The sequence below is a fragment of the Scleropages formosus genome, chromosome 13 (assembly GCF_900964775.1).
Source record: "Scleropages formosus chromosome 13, fSclFor1.1, whole genome shotgun sequence".
Lineage (NCBI taxonomy): Eukaryota > Metazoa > Chordata > Actinopteri > Osteoglossiformes > Osteoglossidae > Scleropages > Scleropages formosus.
In genome coordinates, this window is record NC_041818.1 from 7,225,979 (window position 1) to 7,246,502 (window position 20,524).

A 20,524-nucleotide genomic window follows, 5' to 3' on the forward strand; every position below is an offset into this window, starting at 1 on the left:
AAGGGCCACAGCCGTGTTCTTACAGTCACACATGGCATATAGGGCCAAATCACATAAATCGTGCCAAACTAAGCACTGACAAGTGATAAACGTTTCTATGATTATAAAATGTGAAGATGAACCATGAACGTGTGGGAAACATGTGAGCTGAATTAAGCAAGAGTGAACAATCAAAACAATTAAGAAGGTGCAGTACAACCACTGTAAAACACCTCCCATTAGAAGTTTGCAGCTTGTTTGATAGGAAGCTGACACTGCCACCTACATGCTCATGGGGCATTAGGAGTTTGTTGCGGTGAACCTGTCAGACCCTAGGAGTCAGTATCCCCCCTCCCTTCCTGTCACATGGTTCTGCCTGGGGCAATGCAGCCTGTGGGCACAGCGAGCACAGCGGATACACGCCAACACGTCGTAGTTAAGCGAGGTGAGGTATTTCAGCGAGTCCACCACAGGCGTGATCAGGTTGTCGTACCACTGGATCTGAGACAAGATCTGAAAGACAAAGCATGGCACACATGAGCTCCCCAGAAAGACAGCAACTGCGCTTGCAGTCTCATCAGCACAGCCCTGCTCTTGGACAAAGGAGCTTTGTAAGCCCAGCCCAAGTCCTTAAGCACTGTGGTCCAGCAAGTTTGGGAGAAAACTTCCACCACTTGGAAAAACTAGGTGATGTGACTTACTCACCAAACTATACAAGTTACTTGGGCCAGCAGGTGGCACTGCGGTTACAATCAGTGAATTCGAATTGAAGGACGTGGATTTGAACGCCACTCCTGCTGGAGTACCCTTGATAACAGTACTTACCCTGAATGCACACAGTAAGAAATACTCCGGTGAAAAAATGGCCAAATCGTTGTATGTAACAATCTTCAAACCTACATCACATTGCAAGCTACCAACTGAATGTGAGCTGATGAATAAATAATAATGCAAGTTATTTTCAGTTCGATAAAAGCTCATTTAGCTGACACTTGACTGACTGATAATCTACTCACACTGGTTTACCCACTTATACAGTTGGGTAACTTACTGTATCAGTTCAGGGTAAGTATCTTGCTAGAGGGTATCAGAGCAGGAGGTGCAATTTGAATTTGGATTCTTTGACTGCAAAGTGACATCTAACCACTATGCCACCTGCGGTGTTGAAGGACCACCTGCAATAAACAAACAAGTGTTTGTTGTCATAGGGCTTAACAGATTTCAAGATTAATTACAGATGTGGTTTGGGCAACAGTCATACTAATGATCTTGATCTCAGCTTACACTCTTCGCATGACCTGCCCTCACCTCTTAGAGCTCACTCACATGAGGGCAGCCCTCAAAGAAACTACAGCCCTATAGCGCTCTACTCATCTCAGTAGCAAAAAGAGCTTCAGAGCAGGGGCCCTCTCAGGAGTTCTCTGCTTTGCCAAGTAGCAGCAGCAGCAGCAGCAGCATCTCAGACTCAGCGCTGTGCTCTCTAGTGCTCTGCAGTCTGCTCGTATCTTGGGGCTTGGGAGCATGGCTGTTCCTCCCCCCATTTCACAACAGACCCATCTCCCCCAGGTGCTTCTGAAATGCAGATGCGTGGGGGAGAACATGTCTTTGAAGGTGTGCGGAATGCCTGTCTTTTCTCTGCAGTACCTGACATGAAGGCCTGTGCTGAGTGTGGAGTGTGTACACTCAGCCCAGGCTTGCCAAAATTCTCAGACAGTTCACAACAAGCCACCTATGACTGACGTTCACTCCGTTTCACTATTGCACAGAACGCACAAAACCCAGTTGCAACATCAAGAGCAAAAACCCTGTGTAAAGAAGGTTAATCACCAGTGATCTTATCAGAATTCAAACACTGCAGAGCAGCTTATTCAAACATCACAAGATTAGATGCTCAATCTGCTACACTGCTGCCACAGTATGATCACTGACAGTGGGTGTTTAATCGCTCAAATCAACGCAGTGCCTTCATGCCCAATCTTGGGCTCTGACATCAGCTAACACAGTTAGCCATCATATGCACAATGTGTGTGTGGGACAGCGCCTTCGACAGTCGGCACTGTTGGACCCTTTAGAGCAGGATGAACGCAACTTTGGAGCGGCTCATTTAACAGTCTCCAGCATCCACGCCACCTGGCCAAGTGAAGAACGTACATAGTCAAAAAGGATGGTGGGGTTACTGTGGCTCAGCTTGCCGATCTGCCGTCCGGAGGGCTTCACATTCTCCTTCGTCAGTCTCCTGAAAAACAAATCGACAGAAAGGAAATTTGGAGAGCATTACTACTGGCACTTCCTCTGGACAGTGAAAGGCAGCAAGGTAACTAAGAAAGAGCAGCACTGAACAGGTTTATAAGTTTCAGGTAGTGACTGCGAAGACATGACAACGTCCTCTTTCAAAGGCTCTGGACAAAAGACGACAGGTAAAAGATTGTTCCTGTGTTGTGTGTCGTTCAGGATTCATCAGCGAACACTTCTACAGCTTATTATCACAGCAACGTCCTGATGCGGCCAGACTGGACACTCCAAATCCAACATGGCAAATTCAACTGTGCAACTATTCTCTTCAGTGTCCAGTTATAAATTTCCAGGCCAATAAATGGCACAGCATATTCATGAATGAAGATGGACTGATTGGTGAGTGGATATTTTTAATCAATAAGAAATTAAAGATTATAAGGAGGAAAAGGAGGTATTAACGAAAGGCCATGGCCAGTACTGAGAAGGGGCCTTTCCCCTGGAAAGTGCTGCATGCTGCGTCCCTCTTCCTGTTTAACACGCAGGCTGAGCAGGGCCTTGCCTCCACCCTCCCCATGCACCTCACCATGACAGAGAGGGATGGGGTGGGGTGAGCAGCTTGCTTAACCTTCAGAGCACAATGAGCACACTGCAGTAAAAGGTCCGTGATCTGCCCAGATGCAATGAAGGTCCAAAAAGGCCACTTACAGCAGCAAATCTGCAAGCAGAACCATGTAAACACCAAGGAGGAAGTGACACCTTCGTGCCCTTGAGGGAACAGTGAGCCGTTGTGACATCACGCTGCCTGAGGCTTTTAAAACCCGACCATCGGTCCAGGGAGCCTATTCAGAACCGGTGCTAAGAAGGCTTAGCGTGCTGAATGAACTTAGCAACCAGCTTTTTGAGCACGTCATACAGTGCATTACAGCAGCAATGAAAAGGGAGATTTGCCAGAGCTTTATAGCTACAGCATAAGACCATGAGGGATCAAGAAGAAATTATATCACTAATAACTTTTTTCCTCCTTGGAGGTCAATGTCAGTTGGAGGGAAGACATCAGCACATCAGTACAACAGGAGTCAGAGAGCGAACAGCGACACTCGCCAACACAGCACTGAAACAAAGGCTGACTTAGCTGAGGTAACGGACAATTAACAGCACTGTGCCAGTAAAAAATGTAAGCATGTGTGGGTGTGTATTTGTATATGTGTGTATGCCTGAGAGAGCCCTTCAGCTCCCAGAGGCAAACGCAGAGAGCTGTTTTCGCTCTGCTGCTCCCACAGTTCCACTGCGGCAGCCCTGCACTGCACTGCACTGCAGTCCTCAGGTCTCAGTCCCGATCACCGCCCCAACTGCCTGCCCAGGGTGCGGCCAAGCATTCCCAGCCCACACTAGCCCCCACCAGCCTGCGCGTGTGGACACACACACACACACACACACACACACACACACACACACACACACACACAGTTTTGCCCCCTCAGGGTAACGACTCTCATCTTGGCACCCTCCCTGCATATGGGCAATCCCTGCAGACAACAAGACAAGCAACATTTACAAAAGGCACTGTGGTTCCACTGGGACCCGAATTATGGATGACTCCAGGGAAAAGCTGCTTGCTTCCAGGGTGGCTGACAGCTCTGATTTGAACTAATGGATAACTCCAAGGAGGGAGAAAAAGGGCAAAGCATGCCAACTAACAAAGAACCCTATGCTCTGTCTCCTCCTGAAGGCTGCCAAAGAATTAACATGTGGGAGTCACTGCATCAGTTAGCCCTGCAATACTGAGGAGGAGAGGGTCATGTGCAGCACTAGAGTTTTTCAGCACATACGCACCATCTCCATGTCAGGGTTAAACAGTCCCACACTTCTGGCCTAGAAGAAAATGGAACCACAAGCACCGTTGGGGTGTTACAGGAGCATGTCAGCCACATGTACATCTGTGGGAGATTTTAAGTCAGCTGTATGTGTATACTTCTATGCACCGATTGAAGAGAAGGGAAAAAAAAACCCCATAACGTAAAATTCAACAAACGTACGGAGAGGCCTTTGTATTAAAGTGTCTTTAAAAAATAAAAAGGAAGTGCCAAAACTGTTTTGTTTATGAACTGAAACACTTTGTTGGGTGCAGGTCTAGCCTTGCAGATGAGCAGTTAGTGAAACCAAACCAAACCAATGTCCACAGGTTGGGACACACTCTACAGTCCATCTTCCTAAAGAAACTGTTCCGTTGTCACTTTGTGCCCCTTAAACACCCCATTGGTGTTTCCCTGCAAGACCCCCAGCCCAAACAATAAGACTTCCTCTCCAGATATTGTATCTTATTTGAAAGCAGAGCCTATCCTGGCCTGGATCAGCCATCCCACCGAGGACCACTAGTCCATTATGCAGCCAAATCAAATATTCACACAGTACACAATAACAAAAGATGAGCAGGAGAAATGATTGAAGTAAAAGAGAAAACTCATCTTCAGACAATCTGCAGGTTTGAGCCATACAGAGATGACAGTCAGTCAATCCAGAAATGTAGAAGTGAAAAACAGTAACATTTTCAAAGATAGGCCTTACTTTGACAGTTTGGCATCACCAAAACAGGTACAAGGTGCCGTTCTCCCCCCAAGGGCAATAAGATCCGTTAAAACATAGGCTTGAACAGTAATAAGCAGTACATGTCTCATCCTGATGTGTTTTGTCAAGAACAAAAACAGCAAAGTGGACACTTGTCATCTGAGATTCTCAACAACAGAACTATGCTTACAGTGGTCTCCAAAAACACACACACACACACACACACACACACACACACACACACACACACACACACACACACACACACACCGTAAGTACCTACTGATACAACTCACAGGGCAAAGGAGCACTTACTTCATGATGTATTTGGCTCTGTCAATGGTCTGAGCTTTGACTTTCACCAGCAGCGGGTGGCTGCTGTACGTCTCATTCTTCCACTGCCCATAAAGGCGATACCTGGGGAATGGGACAGGGAATTAGCTTCAGCTCAAGCCTGAACTCTATATCTCAAGTTATATTGTGGGGGGGGGGAATCTTTCACAGGCTTTGACACAATATACATCGACACACTGCTCACAGCAGGTCCAGCTACAAGACTACTAAATCATTAATTACTGGGTGACACAGGCTCAGCAGGTAGTGCTGACAGACAGATGGGGTCCTCATGGGGCCCGGGTTGTGGGTTTCAATGCAAGTTCGATTCCTCCCATAGTGCACAGACGTGTGTTTCAGGTGATACAGTAAATCTCATTTGCCACTGTGTATGTGTGTGTGTGTGTGTGTGTGTGTGTATAGTACTGTGCAAACATTTTAGGCACTTGGGGAAAAATCCGTAAAGTGAAAATGCTTCCAAAATAATGCTCTTAATTAATAAACTTCCTACAGAGCTTAGTAACCATCCATCAACAACCGCTTGTCCTGAGTGGGGTCACAGTGGGTCTGGGGGTTGAGACCTGCTTGGGGTGCCTTGTGATGGACTGGCATCCCATCCTGGATGTGTCCCCTCCCCCTCCAGCCTTGCACCCTGTGCTGCTAGGTTAGGCTCCAGTTCACTGCGACCCCACTCAGGACAATGGTCTCAGGCAGTGTGTGTGTGTGTGTGTGTGTGTGTGTGTGTGTGTGTGTGTGTGTGTGTGTGTATATACTTAAACAACATACAAAACCCTTACTCTAACACTAACTTTTTGCAAAAGGAATGCTTGGAAATCTAAAAAATGTTCCTTCCCATTGACACTAATGCAGAAGACATTAAATAACCGTCTAAAACAAATATTTTTGTGAAACATCTAAGTGCCTAAGACTTTGAACAATACTGTTTGTGAGTATGTATAACACTGCTCTGCTGTATAAATAGGTGAATGACTGTAGGCAGTATGTACTGTGTCTAGCACGGCTAGTCACCCTGGACAAAGGCGTTAATTCTAATAAGAATCATTGTATATTGCTTTGGAGAAAAGCATGAGCTAAATGAATAACTGTAAATGTACTACACTCATGCTGGTAGTGAGAATGGATCCAAGCAAACACTGTCGATGTCAAGGAACACGGTTTCAAGTAGATGCAGGTGCTCACCAGACATTCAGGTCTGAGTGGCATAGGATAGAAGGCGCCGTTTTTCTCAACTCACTCACCTGTGCTGGTAGGGAAAGAGCTTGAAGAGGCCCCAGAGCTCCTCAGACATGCAGGCGTTGCACTCCATCAGGGAGAGCGAGGGAAGTAGCACCTGGTCAGCGATGCTGAGGAAGCAGCTGAGCAAGGTGTCCTGGGAGGAGATGAGAGCTCAGGCGGTGCACTGCGAACCACACCCCAAATCTTGTAAAAAAAAAAGACTTGAGCGGTGATTTATTTGAAAGAGCTCGAGCACAACACCAGCTCTCCTGTGGTGAAGCACCATTGAAATCACCTTAAGTACAGCATATGCACCTAAACTTGGCCAGAGCTCCACAATAGTGGATTATTTACAGCCCTTCTGTGCAATAAAGCTGCACTGCAATTATGCTGAATAAATGCTGTTCATCTTCTGCATGGAAGACACAGACAGCAGACTATCCAAGAATCAAGTGACACACTCCACATGCACACCTACTTTCCACATCTTACCATTTTCTCCTTGTACTCTGGTCTGCTCTCATTCTGGTACTGCAGGAGGTAAAGAACGAAGTTGTTACTGGTACGAACAGACTAAAAAACAGCCAGGATTTAATAACAGGTGTGGACTAACAGATACCTTTTGTTATATTTATTCATCTACCTATTAAATTTCTCCAAAACAAATGTTAGGTTTGCATACTGTGTTCCTTACATTAATTAATCCATTCTTACAGCATGGCAGCTCTTAGCGGAGAAATGGAGTGAAAGTACATTGAACAGGGGTAAAATAGTGAGAATGGGGATTTAAACCCTGGTCGTTCAAGTGCAACAGCTCTAATTGTTACACCACCTGCTGCCACATAGAGGGGGCAGAAAAGCTCCTAAAGGTTGATGGAAGGATCGGTAAACCAATTACAGAGAAGCTGCATCTTTTCACTTTGAAATGACATTTAACAGATCTTCCCATAATTCTTCCTGATAGCACACAGGAAGAATCTGCATAGCTGAGCTATTCAGTTAGAATCACTGCTCATAACCATGCCCCCCTCCGTTGCACCTAGGACCTACCTCCTTCATGAAGCCTTTGCCCAAGCGTACCACCTTAGCAAACAAGATTGGGTCGTGGGCCATGTGCGGACCCAAATATCCCATCATGCTGAAGGCCTCCCTCCGCAGATCCTCGAAGGACTCAGCCGGCTGCGGTGCCCTCTTGCTCCAGTGCACTCGCAGCACACCACCCTTGGCGCCCTTAGGGACCCCCGCTCTGAAATGGGCAAAGGATGGGTGGTGTCACGGGACAGGGATGTTCTGGCAAATGTTAAACCACCTCACCTCAACTGCTCCAACGAATGAATTTATTAAAATAACCTTAATCTCGTCAAGCACGAATGATCTGTTGTACATGTTGGAGATTAACTATGAAGAATTATGGCCCCAGAAAGGAAAGTGAACGCACAGCATAGTGTGAACATGTGCGTTTACTCAAATACCAAAGTAGCGCAGCTTCATCACTGTTAAAACTATGCATCTCCAAGAAGAAACGGTTGTGTCGGGAATATCCCCTGAACATGTGTGCAGGTGTGTACCTGCGGTACAGCGGCTCCACAGTCAGGTGCAGCAGCTGGCACAGTGCCAGGGCAATGGCCTTGTGCGATGTGGCATAGAAGGGGGGCATCTGGTTCATGATGCTCTGTGCATGATTCCAGTCCCCTATTCTCAGGAGGGCCTCAAGCAGTCCCAGCTTCTGGTTGTCAGGAGGCTGAGGGGTGGGGGAGAGGTCAAGGGCAGAAAGAGGAAGCACCTCCAATTCACAACTGTCCTTTAGTTGCTCCAGAAGCATGAAGGAGGCACAAAAGAAGCAGCTGGAAGAAGCTGTGCAGAAATGACAGCACCAGGCTGAGGTCCAAATCCAGCCCAGTCTGCCACATTTTTCAACCACAATCAGAAACAGAGCTACAGGAAGTTGCCATGGCAAAGAGTCTCAGGAGGAGAGCAGAAGCCAGGACCCACAGGCATCTGGACGTTTGTCGTGATGCTAAGACAAATCCAAAGCAACCTGTCTTGACCTCCTTTAATTCCTGTGTTCTTAACTGCTGAAAAGTTCAGTGATGCCTCGCTGACTGAGAAAACACATTTGTATGCCTGAAACAGCCAATTTGCTTTGCATCTTTGTCATATTTTAACTTCAACTTTACCATACATAAGTACCAAGTACACTTTGAAATGAAGGAATACAACCGCATTATCAGAAGGTTAATTGCGCTATGAGAAGTCCAAGAAGAGCATGTAGTGTATCAAGAACCGACAACTTCCTTTAATTATCAGAGTAATGGCTTGAAAGATTGTGTTTAAACATAATAAATATTAAATATGCCTGCACTGCACAATGCTGTTTCCCTGGAGACACCACAGCCCCCAAACAGCTGGTAACTCATTCAGGGCTTGTCCTGTTCATTAATAAAAACAATTAGCTTTTTCAATTGACTTTTGCAAGCGCTGGTGCACAGCACAGCACCAAGTCACTCAAAAACGACAACCTTGGAGAGATAAGAAGTGAACAACCTCATCCATGTACAGCCGTGATTTAATTAGCGGTATAACGTATTCCTCTCAGACCTCCAAAAACTTGGGGCAAACTTGTCCTGGAAGGTATCCTGTTGGAAGACAGCGCAGTGGACAGTAGGGTCAGAGTTACCTTTTCGCTTTTTTCCTCCTCCTTCTCCCGCTCTTTCTCCTTGTCCTCACTCTTCTCAGAGGGCACCACTACCATGGTGAGCTTGCGAGCAATCTGTTTTGCCTCCAGGATCTCACTCTTGTGCTCCTCCATGATGGTGGAGTCCAAGGGCAGCAGCTAAAAGAGAGTAGCACCGGGGCCTGTCAGACACAAAGGGAACACGCTGCCCAACCTGGATTCAGCCAGTGTTAATGAGCTGCTGTTCTTGTGATCCCACAAGCCCTGCTGAGCCACACAACAGCCTGAGACAGCTGCCTCATCTCTTCGCTAAACCTGGGAAGTGAGCCTGTAAACAGTGACCAGTAACCCCCGGCTGAGATCTGGGAGGACATTAGAAGAGAATCGCTGGCAAGGTGCTTGTATATAAACAAGAAAATGCGCTGGTGGCTACAATGCCTGTTTGGAAGAGCGATTTGGTGTTTGCTTCAATGGATTCTGCCCAGCACAGCTGCAGGGAAGATGCTAACACATCCAGAACCTTGGGCCACTGCTTCTCATGTCCTCTAAAAGAACTGTGGGCTGCAGAGACGTTGAAAGCCACCAAGGCAGCCACTACAAAACAGGTGCCATTGAAAAAGGGGGTTTATGCCTATTGCTTGTAATCTCCTTTAACTCAAAGTGACACTGAGCTCCTGTATGACTTCTAAGTGAACTCTGCTGGACTTTTAGTGCACCAGGGCCCCTCTGGCTCTGCAATGTCTTACTTTGTGGCAGATGAGGGCTCACAGTCCGAGAGAGGCGTAGAGCAGGGCAGGATACGGTTTACTTACGTGCACATACAGGTCCTCTAGCTCAATGAGGTTGTGCTGGAGCAGGGCAGCAGCCACATGGTACAGCGATGTGGGTGTCTCCCCATTGGGCTCCTAAAAGGGAGGGGGGGTATAACGTTGGAAGGGTTCATCACAGAAGATTCCTCGTGCCTGCCTCCCAGACACCTCTCCCTGGATGTCTGATCACAACCTACAACTCAAGCTCTCAAAAAAAAGATCCTTCCAACACCTGCTCACACCAAATTGAAGACTCTGGTTTTATAGGCTGTAACCATCAACGGATCTGGTGCCCGATATCTACAAAACCCGATCACTTGTTACAACCCAACCTGACCGTTACGCTCCTCCACCCCTGCCCACTAGGTGGTCCCCACACACAAAAGGTTCAAAATCAAAAAGACGAAGGTTTTCAGTTCTGGCTCTGACGTGGTGGAATGACCTCCCCCTCTCATTCAGAACTGCTGAATCTCTCTACATTTAAGAAAGTTCTCAAAACCCATCTCTTTCAGAGTCTCTTAACCCATCAAGAACAACCGAGGATGTTTTCAGCAGACCCACTGTTTCTCCTCCCTTGGAGAAAGATAACTGCTCTAGTGCTATCAAATAGTTCACTGAAACAGTGAAACCTAAAAGTTGGGGCTTTGCCAATAAATTTCATTGCATGCAACATCCAAGCAGAAAAAGGAAAGGCTGCATAAAGTTTAAAATAAAATATCCAGCACAGGCACACTATAAATTCTATTCAGCTCTATCTGAAAATGGGTTTAGGCATCAGAGGAAAGAAACGCTGGCAGATCTGCTGTCCTTTCAATAACATACCCTCCTGCTGTCCACTCTGGCTAACCGAGCCATGATTCCTGGCAGCTCCGAGCTTTAGCATTCAAGGTTACAAGATAAGACTGAAGACATGATGAAATTTAGAATCCACATGTCAAATCATGTATTTGCAGAGTGATCTTTCACTCACAAGCAGGCCTATATATATATATAAAAATATAGATCGATATATATATATATATATATATAACACACACACACACACACACACACACACACACACACACACACGAGAGACAAAATTTGAAATTGCGTTAAGAGCTAATTAAAACTCTTAACTTGGCCCAAAAGGCAGATATGAGATGCACTAATAACAGCCCTTTAGTATAATAAAGCAATTACAGCACATTTGTCAGGACTCTCAAGACATGCACAAATCATTAGAGGTCAGTTCCACACCCACCACTAATCAGGCAGAGACCAGCTGCATTTTTACTTCATTTAATATGGACTTGTGGGTGGGAATTTGCTTAGTTTTATCTCACAGGATGTATGTTTCTGTACTATTCTTTCCAGAAGTTATTCAAGGCGAATGTTCTTCTCAGCTGGCTGACATTCTTTCCAGTCTTCAGTCTTGACCTCCTTTACCATCAAAACTCCAAAAAGTCCTGGTTGCCAGCAATCACCTGATGGAACTTGAACTTGAAGCCCAGGATGTGGCAGAGGGTCTGTGGCTCGCACATGTAGGATTTGATGAGCGGGAGGAAGAACTCATCTTGGTCTGATCGGCACTCATATACCTCCAGGATGATGTCCAGCACGCGGTTGGGGTCCAGATTGAAGCATCCTGGGCGCAGGTGGGGGTCAAAAAGGGAACATTAACACCCTCAAGGATCACAGCCCATAAAGACACATTTTATGTGTGACAAAATGTATTCTATTTCAAGACTGTAAAACCCATCAGCTGTCCATTACTATGCAGAACACAGTATTTAACTACAGAAACATGGATTTCTTTGTAGAATCTGACAAACATTATAGTTGTACAGATACTAACAGCTACAGCTGCTGAAGGTCCCAAGAACACCTTTAAAGTTTAAAGTGTGCATGAACAGGTCATGCAAACAACTAAGCAGTAAAAAGGAAACGTAAAGACTTCTTTTTCCATAATGATTATCCCAGCTGGGCTGAGGGCTGAACCCCATTGTCTGAGAAAGGACTAAACAATGTATCAGAAGTCGTCTCAACTCAAAGCCTCACGTTACTCAGCACCCTGGAAACAGCACCCACTGAGTGGGTTTAAAAAGTCTAGTCGTCGCATACAGGCAAGAGGAATAATTTCACGGTCCCGTGAGTTACCAAACATCCGGACAACCCTCAACACTGTCTGAAACTGTGACGTGCAGTCAACTCAGAGCAGAAATCCAGCTCGGGGATAAAGGACGTCATTTCGATTTATTCACTGAAATTGAGAGAGGGGACCTTTCAGTAAATCCTAATTAGGTTTAAATTAGAACATAACCAAATGCCAGGGTTTAATTAAATGGAAGACATGCAGGAGATGCCATCAAAGTAGAGTTGTGACGACAAAGGCAAATGCTAGAGAGGCTGCCTAGAAGGGGTGGGGGCTGGAACGAAGGTGCCAGCGGGCTAAGTGCCTACCTATAAGGGATTTGATGCTCTCCAGCATGAGGTGACTGGTGACGCTGCCCGACAGGTCCTGGCCCAGTTCCGTGACGAGCTTGGCGTAACCTTCATTCTCCTCCCGCAGCAAGTTGAACTTCTGCTGCTTGTAACTGTATGGGGTGTGAACAGAGGAGAATAGGGCAGTGTTAAATCACAGGTAGCACCTAAAAGTACAGAGCTAAGCTCACATACAGCTGACATCTTTGCAAACTTATGACGTTGCGTTGCCTTCGGAGGGGGTGACAGAGGGAGCTGTGCAGCAGCACTCAGGGGTATTTGTTTACAGACCCATTTCTGCGGAAAAGAAAACCAATTTTCCACAAAGTGCATTTGTGGACATTTTTTATAGAGCTCTGGGGGAACTGTAGCACTGCGGTAAGCAGTGGAGGCAGCCCTGGGGGACCTGTAAGGCTGGGGAGAGATGAACTGCATGCAGAGAAGTTCACGGTGGTGAACCGGGAACAACTTAAGGCACTTCATAAAAGTTACCGAGAAGCACGGGGAATGTGAAGTGAAGCAGGGTTTTTGGAGACCTGACACAGTGCAGGGAAGCAGTGTGCTCCTGCTCCCTCTGCATCAGCACTACAAATGCACAGGAAGTCCCAAAACTGAAGCCTTTCTGACCAATTGAGGTCACTGGAGCCACTGAGGCCTTGTGATGGGGACTCTAACTCCAACAAAAAAGGGACTCAATAAAAACTTCCAATTTTGGGAGGACAAGCAGGAAATCGAGCAGCTCTTTGGAAGCAGCTCTCTCAGTGTCCCCGTGCCCAGCGGGAAGGCCATACTCACAACAGCTTAGTCTTGATCTTCACAATCTTCTGGTTAAACTGCTGGGCCTGCTTGATGAGGCCCAGGGTCTCCAGTGTTTCCGGGTCCAGCCGCTCCTTCAAGACCACATCAGGTACGAAGAACTGAGGATAGGAGGACAGTTAAGGGTGAAAAGCGAGAGTAAGACGTGGGTTCCGTGTGTTTATAGACACTGCATGCACACACTTCTGGTGACTTCAGGTCAGACGCACAGACCCAGAGTGGTCACTGCACAAGCAGGAAACTTATAAGCAACATCCGCCTTTAATTACCACATACACTGATCTAACGTCACCTCGCAAACAGAGCCTGGCACCGGTTCACTACACTGTACCAACCTTCCAGTCCACTAAACCACCATCTTCCCAAAGCTGCCATAAAAATTCTTCCCAGCCTGCCTCTGACACACAGAGAAGACAGCAAAGCAGCGTGACATGGACATCACCCATAAAAAGGAATTATTCCGCTCTCCGGATACGGAGAGAGCCAAAAACGTGCCTTGCAATTGGTTTAGTTTAAAAGCTTTTACAAGCTGCAAATGTACTTTAAGTGTCTGACTTTTCTTCCCTCAAACCTTCCTTATCTAATTTTAGTAAAATGTTAAAACTTGCCTTGAGAACTCTGTGTTTTGTGTGGCAAGAGATGTGGCCTTTGTCAGCAGAGTATGAGCACTTCCCAGCACGACACAATATAGGCATTTAATCATACTAACACAGCTAATCTTCTGAGTCTAGGGGACTACAGCAAAAATGCATGTACCACAAATAAAATTATTTACTTCCAACCTCTGGACTCAATCTCTATTAATATGGCAGTAGCAAAAAATGTATTTTTTTTATTAACTATATCGCTACACATTTCGACTTCTGCTTACACAATGCTGCCATCGAGTGGTAATAAGTCGAAGTACTGACTTATGTCTCAGCACTGGAATGGTTTACTGTGGTAGGCACAACGTCATTGCAGTACACATTTCTTTGGTGCAGTAAAAATTTGACTTTTTTTGAGAGACCAAAAAAAAAAGAAAAGAAAAACAACCTTTTACTTACCATGCATGCTCCCACCAACTGAGTGAAATGGTCACGCTTGTTTTTTTCTTCCAAGCAGCTAGTTTCAATATCTGCAGCAAATATAAATTTAAATCAAGCATGTAGCAACTTACCACGTGTAATGCACAAATATTCGGGGGGGGCATTAAAACTGCTTTTATATTAATATTGGAGGGACAAGTATAACACTTGTATATACAGCCATAAACATCAAACTTCAGCAGTATCTCAGAACATGTACAAGTCCATGACCTTAAGGTGTTTCTGGAATGGCATTTGGTGAGTTTGTTTATATACCAACCACATCAACTAATTCTTTAATTTACATAACCACACAATTTACTGAAAAACCTTCAGACCTCTGACATTCATTAACATCCACGTATGTACAACAGCCAAAACTGAGGATGGAAATAAGGTGTACGAGCACACCAACATACCCAACACAGAGAATACGTCAGCTAAAATGGATGACATATCCTCTCGCATTTCCTGAAAATATAACAAAAAAGCATTAACAATACGTCAGGGCTATCTCCAACAAGAAATAAATCCAGGCAAAATGCTGATGTTGTATTAGGCATAAGAATTTATTGTGCTGACGTGATAAACCTGAATAAATACGGTACAGTTTAAGACTGGTCAGTAATTTAAAACTCCTCGGTGGCCATTAGGACAACAAACCTATGGAGAATTAGACGACGCCCCTTATGAGTAAAGTGCCGATAGAAAGGGGTATCACTGAGGCTCGCTCTTCAAGCAAGCAGGTGGAGAGATGCCAATCAGCAGCAAGACTATGGTCCGAGTCACCTCTTATTGGCAAAGTAAAAGAGTTCATCACAGGCGTCGCAATCATGTCTCTGCTGCCATGCCACGCGTGTCAGCAAACAGTGCCATGAAGCAGCTCCCCGGAATGCCACCCTGCGAGGCCCAACAACACACACAACTGTCCGAACACATCGACCAAGGACTGTACCATAACATCAGCCAGGGCGCCAGTGGCAAGCTCCAGCTTGAGGGTCCCTCGGAGTACATGCGAGGAGAGGTCATAGAGGGCAGCATGGAGATCTGCAGCAGGGGAAGGAGGAGGTACATAGAGAGTACACCAGTTAGTACTGTGCCCCCAGGTGGCTGAGCTTCGCACAAAGTATGGGACATGGTATGCTGCCCCAAACACATGCAGGGAGAACACTGAAAGGGGAAAAAAAAACAAAAGGTTCTTCTTTAAAAGTTGCTATTGGAACTCCAGCACTGCCAGCCATTAGTGTTCACTCACGTAATAGAGACTGTACAACATCGGACACCCCAACACACATTTTCATCCAACCTCAGCAATTACAAGCTTCACTCAATCTGGGGATTCCCTACTTCACCTACTTCAGACTTCAAGTTCAAGGTTTATTGTCATAAGTACAAGTACTGTGTACAAAGTACCATGAAATTCTTGACTGAGTGCTTCTCCACAGACTATAGACAACACAATAGATAGTACTACACAAAAAAAAAAAAAAAAAAAAAAAAAAATGCCAGCACTTAAACAATGCTTCTTTCAAGGATGCTGCTTGACAGAAAGCTGGAAAAACCAATAGATGGTGTAATGCTTACAGCTGCCACTCAAAAGACCCAGGTTCGAATCCCACCTCCTGCTGTTGCACCATTGAGCAAAGTACCTACCGAGTTGATGCAGTGTATTAAAAAAAAAAAAAAACCAAAACACACAGCTGTTTAAAGTGTAAGTCATTGTAAACAGTTGCTAAACATTTCCATTTATTCACTTAGCAGACATTTTCCAAAGGGAGTTCCAACACTGCATAGTAGTATTTAGCCCGTACCTTTCCACCCAAGGCAACTTACAATGCTAGATACACTACACACAATGAGTCACTCATCTGCACACGAGTACAACACTGCAAATTGCTTTACAAAAAAGCATCAGCTAAACAAAACAATTACAATCACGCACACAGATTTAAGAGACTGGAGGAGCCCCACACCAAGAGTAAAATGGTTTCCACAATAACAATGAACTCTGACTATATTACTACTTGTTGTGGCTTAACAGCATACACTCCCACGCAGCAGTGCTAGCAGGAGAGCTGGAATAATACCTTATAATACCACAATTATATGTTAGAAAGCAAAACAATATCACTGAACGGTCAATGAAACATATTCGTCACATAACAGCAGTGCTACAAGTCCATGTAAAGAAGAAAAGCTCACTAAGTCAATGGGGAAACAATTCATGCAAAAGTGAGCAAACCAACAAATTCTACATGGAAAAGGGCACAAAGGCTCTCACAACCCTGCTATGTAACATCATTTCAACCAACCAGCCCAGCTGTTACTATGCAGTCCTGTGTGGTACTTCAAACCACGAGGAACGCATCTACGGTGACTCATAAAAGTGTAAGAAAAAAAATGGATTCAAACTGATTCTAAGTAGTCTTTTGGGTTTTTTCTGAGAAAAGGTGGGACACGACACACCGAAGAAGTCGAAGGTAAGCTGTGAAAGGTGACGTGTATCAAGAGCCAGGACACGGGAAACAGGCCAAAGGGTGTGTTATCTAATTCCCGACATATTGTCACCCTGCTGTTACCTAGGAACCAGCAAGCATACAGGGAATCCATAACATCACAGTTGGACCTCAAGACTCTGCACCTTTGTTTCAGAGAATACATTCTAATTACATTTTTAAAAAAAAAAAAAAAATGCTTCTATTATCCAGGACAACACGAAAAATTAATTTGCAGTTAAAATAGAAACTCCAAATGGAAGCCACTTGTCCAGTGCAGGGTCACAGCAGTCTGAGGCCTCTTCCTGAAGAATAGCGTGAGTCAGGGACTACCGTGATAGGATGCTGGCCCAATACAGGGCAATCGTACGCGCGCGCACACAGTAAAAGGCAATTTAGAGCCACCAGTCGGCTGGAAACATGCCTCTGTTACTGTGGGCAGAAACCAGAGCGCTCAGAAAACCCAGGTGAAAACAAGGGGGACACGCATTATGTTCGACCACACTCCACACCCATGGAGTCGGATTCAAACCTAGAGTGAGGGACCAGCACAAGGTCTGTTGGCTATTAATTTCTACAATATGTAGCAGCACTGGGAGGGTAATAATGGAAAGGATGGCAGTTCATCACAAACAGTTCAGTCCTGGTTGTTTAGGGTGGCTGTGGGTGATATTAAGTGATTGGGCTTGGCATGGGACTGAAGCCATAAACATGCTAGGGACATGTAAATACCTCACACATGGCAGCAACCCACCTCTCAGCATCACGTCATCATTGGGTCCATCTGCGAGGCTTCGGCACAACTGCGCGCTGAAGAGGAACGAAAGGCAACAGTCAGCACTTTAAATGAACTCGTATGTTGTTCACACCCCTGCAATATGGATGTGCTCCGAGCTCTAGCATTCTTTTAAAGCACTGCTAAGCAGGACAGCAACTTGTGAGACTTGAACCAGCAGCCTTCAGGTTACAAGAGCACCCTGCACTAATACATTTGCTCCAATGCACAGATCCATCTGCGTACACGGGTACAACTATCAGCGGATGAGGAAATCGAGTGTCATCGAAGCAAAAGCAGACGCCTCTGCCCAGACACAGACTCCGAATGGAATAACAAGAAACATACTGTGTCCATAGCACTGTTTTGTGCCTAACAGTACTCCAAACCCCAAGCCTGTGACCCTCCTGACAACATCAAGCATCGAAACACCGCCACCACCTTCGAGGCACAGAGAAAACAATGGCCTTTCCTCATTAATCGGACTCCGAAACCAGCAGCTTCCCACTGATAAAATGTGACGTAATGAGTAGAGTTCATAAAGACTGGGCATCTTAAACCTTTCACATATCCTGGATCTCTCTGAACCACCAATGTACTGATTGAGGAATGTAAAATGAACCTAGTTTTAAAAAAAAAAAAAAAACCCTTTTTTTTTCCCCCCAAAGTCGACTCCTTCGGTTAAGGCCACTCACCTCGTCCGAGAACCCGCTTTACGATTTACCAATTTACACAGCGGTGTAATCTTACAGTCAACTACAGCAGTAACAGGAGTCGTGCCAAGGACCTCCACACTGCTAGTAGCGACCTTAACCACTACGCCACCTGCTGCCCCCAAAGGAGAAAAATAACTGCACGGCTGTACAGTGGGAGGCAGTGTGAGGTTCCACAGCAGCAGGTCACGCAGACGCCACTAACCCTGTTATAAAGGAAACAGTGTTTCTTTCTTTTTTTTTTTTTTTTTTTGTACCCCAAACAAAGCTGTGTTTAACAGGAGCACAGCTCCAGTTTCAACGCTCTGCTTCGGTGCCAGAGCCGTGTCCGTGACGGGCTGTCTCTGTGGAGCGGGAGCAGCGCGTTCCGCCTTCCCGCCGCTGAGGCCGGTCGCTCCGCTCCGTCCGTGTCTCGCAGAGCGGCGGAGCCACACGGCGCACAAAGTACCGGCGCACAGCGGAGGCAAGTCCACACGCTTCCGCTTCACCGGCCCGCCGCGGGGAACCTCGCCCCCTGTGCGCTCGCATGCTGGACGGTTACTTACAACTCGCTTTTGCCCGATTTTTCCCAGTTTTTGATCCAGTCGGTCGGGAGGACCAGGGCCGCCATCTTCCCACCGTAGCGCACATGTAGCCCGGATGTGCGGCTCCTCGCAGCGGGTCAAAGTGCACCCGCGACGGGGCGCGAGCGTGGGGGCTGCCCGGGAAACGGCGGCACGCGACACAAGCTCCGCAGATTCACACTGGGGTCAAACACGCGGTTCGTTTTAAGAAGAAAAAAAAACATTTCTTTACGTGAAGGAGTGATGCGGACGAGTTCCAGTCGAGTTTTCCTTTCTAATAAAAACCAAAAAGCATGTGGAATGCTATGCTAGATGTTCTGCTTGTGTGTTGTGGGTGTTTAAACGTGTCAACGACGCGCCTTCGAGTATGCGAGCTGTGACTGACGCGCTTCGTCAGCGGTGAGAGTTGGCCAGAAACAAGCGACGCGAAATGTCGCTGTACCGTAATGTCACTGTGTTGTCCATAGTGGGAAGAAACATTCACACGCGATACACAGTATTTTCCAGTCGCCATGAGCAGTGACTTTGTCCACATCGTCTCTCCTTCCAAAACCGCCGTTCTCCACGTCGCAAGAGTTACAACAACACTAAAACTTTAATAGCAGAACGTACGTTCAGAAGACAACTACGCTGTTTAGTTTTTTTTTTTCTTTGGACACGGAATGCTTGTGCCTTTTGACACTTCACTTAAATTAACTGCTCGTTTCATCGCTTGGAAATGAATCGATGAGGTGCCCGCAACACACTCGACACTCTGCTTCAGACCAACTCGTCACGAGCTCCTCTCTGTTACTATGTTAAAAAATGACAATTTACCATTGTATTCAGCTTCCCGTGTCACGGCTGCTACTTTCAATCAATGGTGTCAATTCAATTTATTTTTTTAGAGCGCTCTTTTCACGCAGTGACACAGTTAATAATGGAGCCTCCGGCGTCCTACACCTACATCTGTACGTGTGGTGGTGAAATAAAACCTGTTCTTTCCAAAATTGTTCGCCGCGTCTGCTAAACACATCAATAATAAATCAAATGTGGGCGCCGCTTTCGTGTTGCTTCTTCGCAAGAATAACAGTGAAAGTACGTATCTTCAAAGATTCGTGACTCGAAAGGAAGCTGGCATGGAATCAATCCGTGATGGAGGGCGGAGCGGAGGTGCCGCCTCAACACACACACTCCTTCGTAACGAAAAGCCCACCGTCCATGCGACGGAAATTAAAATGTGAAGTTAATAGTTACGTGGAGCAGAGAGCAGCGCTGTGCCCCTTAATGTCGAGTAAGGTGTGAGGTACAGTGCAGCGTCCCTGCTCCGCCATGCGAGAACACAGCGAAAATAGAGCGAAAATGTGCTTCTTACTGCAAAACACCACAGACTGGCACTACCCCCAAATCAAAGCATTAACGTGCAGCAAGTGTCTCATTTCCCCTCTCTAGAAGTAAATATAATCCACCACTCCATATCCAAAGCAAACTTTTTTTAATCAAAATTTTTCTTAAAACATTATGATTTTTGGAGGGAAATATTTGATGCTCTATGTACATGTAGCAGCACGCCAAGTCTGGAGCAGGAAGAGAAAGTGCTGTAAGAAGTAAGTGAACAACCATATTTTCTTCAAAAACATCTTTCCTAATAAAGATTAGTCTTCAGAGCAAAAAACTGTTTTTACTGCTTGTAACTTGACACGGAGTCAAAATGCATCCCTGTGTGGCGCTAGTGGATGTGTGTGTGTGAGGCGGGAGGTTCGAGTCGCCTCCTGCTGCAGGACCCCGCAGTAGGTTGTCACCCTCAAAAAATACAGTAGAA

At 46.0% G+C, this 20,524-nt stretch overlaps 1 protein-coding gene across 1 annotated transcript in view; it reads right to left on the reverse strand.

The window, feature by feature from the left end:
* LOC108925422 (THO complex subunit 2-like) overlaps window positions 1–19,165 on the reverse strand; it is a 45,217-nt gene extending 26,052 nt beyond the window's left edge. The window contains exons 1-17 of the mRNA XM_018737319.2: window positions 18,706–19,165; window positions 17,427–17,482; window positions 15,133–15,224; window positions 14,597–14,648; window positions 14,157–14,227; window positions 13,090–13,211; window positions 12,274–12,407; window positions 11,298–11,458; window positions 9,835–9,927; window positions 9,026–9,181; window positions 7,917–8,089; window positions 7,399–7,594; window positions 6,841–6,879; window positions 6,372–6,502; window positions 5,095–5,196; window positions 2,131–2,215; window positions 399–492 (exon numbers count right to left, since the gene is read on the reverse strand). Coding sequence (XP_018592835.2) covers window positions 399–492; window positions 2,131–2,215; window positions 5,095–5,196; window positions 6,372–6,502; window positions 6,841–6,879; window positions 7,399–7,594; window positions 7,917–8,089; window positions 9,026–9,181; window positions 9,835–9,927; window positions 11,298–11,458; window positions 12,274–12,407; window positions 13,090–13,211; window positions 14,157–14,227; window positions 14,597–14,648; window positions 15,133–15,224; window positions 17,427–17,482; window positions 18,706–18,770 — 1,822 coding nt within the window. The 5' untranslated portion in view covers window positions 18,771–19,165. The remainder of the gene's footprint in view (window positions 1–398; window positions 493–2,130; window positions 2,216–5,094; window positions 5,197–6,371; window positions 6,503–6,840; window positions 6,880–7,398; window positions 7,595–7,916; window positions 8,090–9,025; window positions 9,182–9,834; window positions 9,928–11,297; window positions 11,459–12,273; window positions 12,408–13,089; window positions 13,212–14,156; window positions 14,228–14,596; window positions 14,649–15,132; window positions 15,225–17,426; window positions 17,483–18,705) is intronic.
* Between the last annotated feature and the right edge of the window lie 1,359 nt (window positions 19,166–20,524).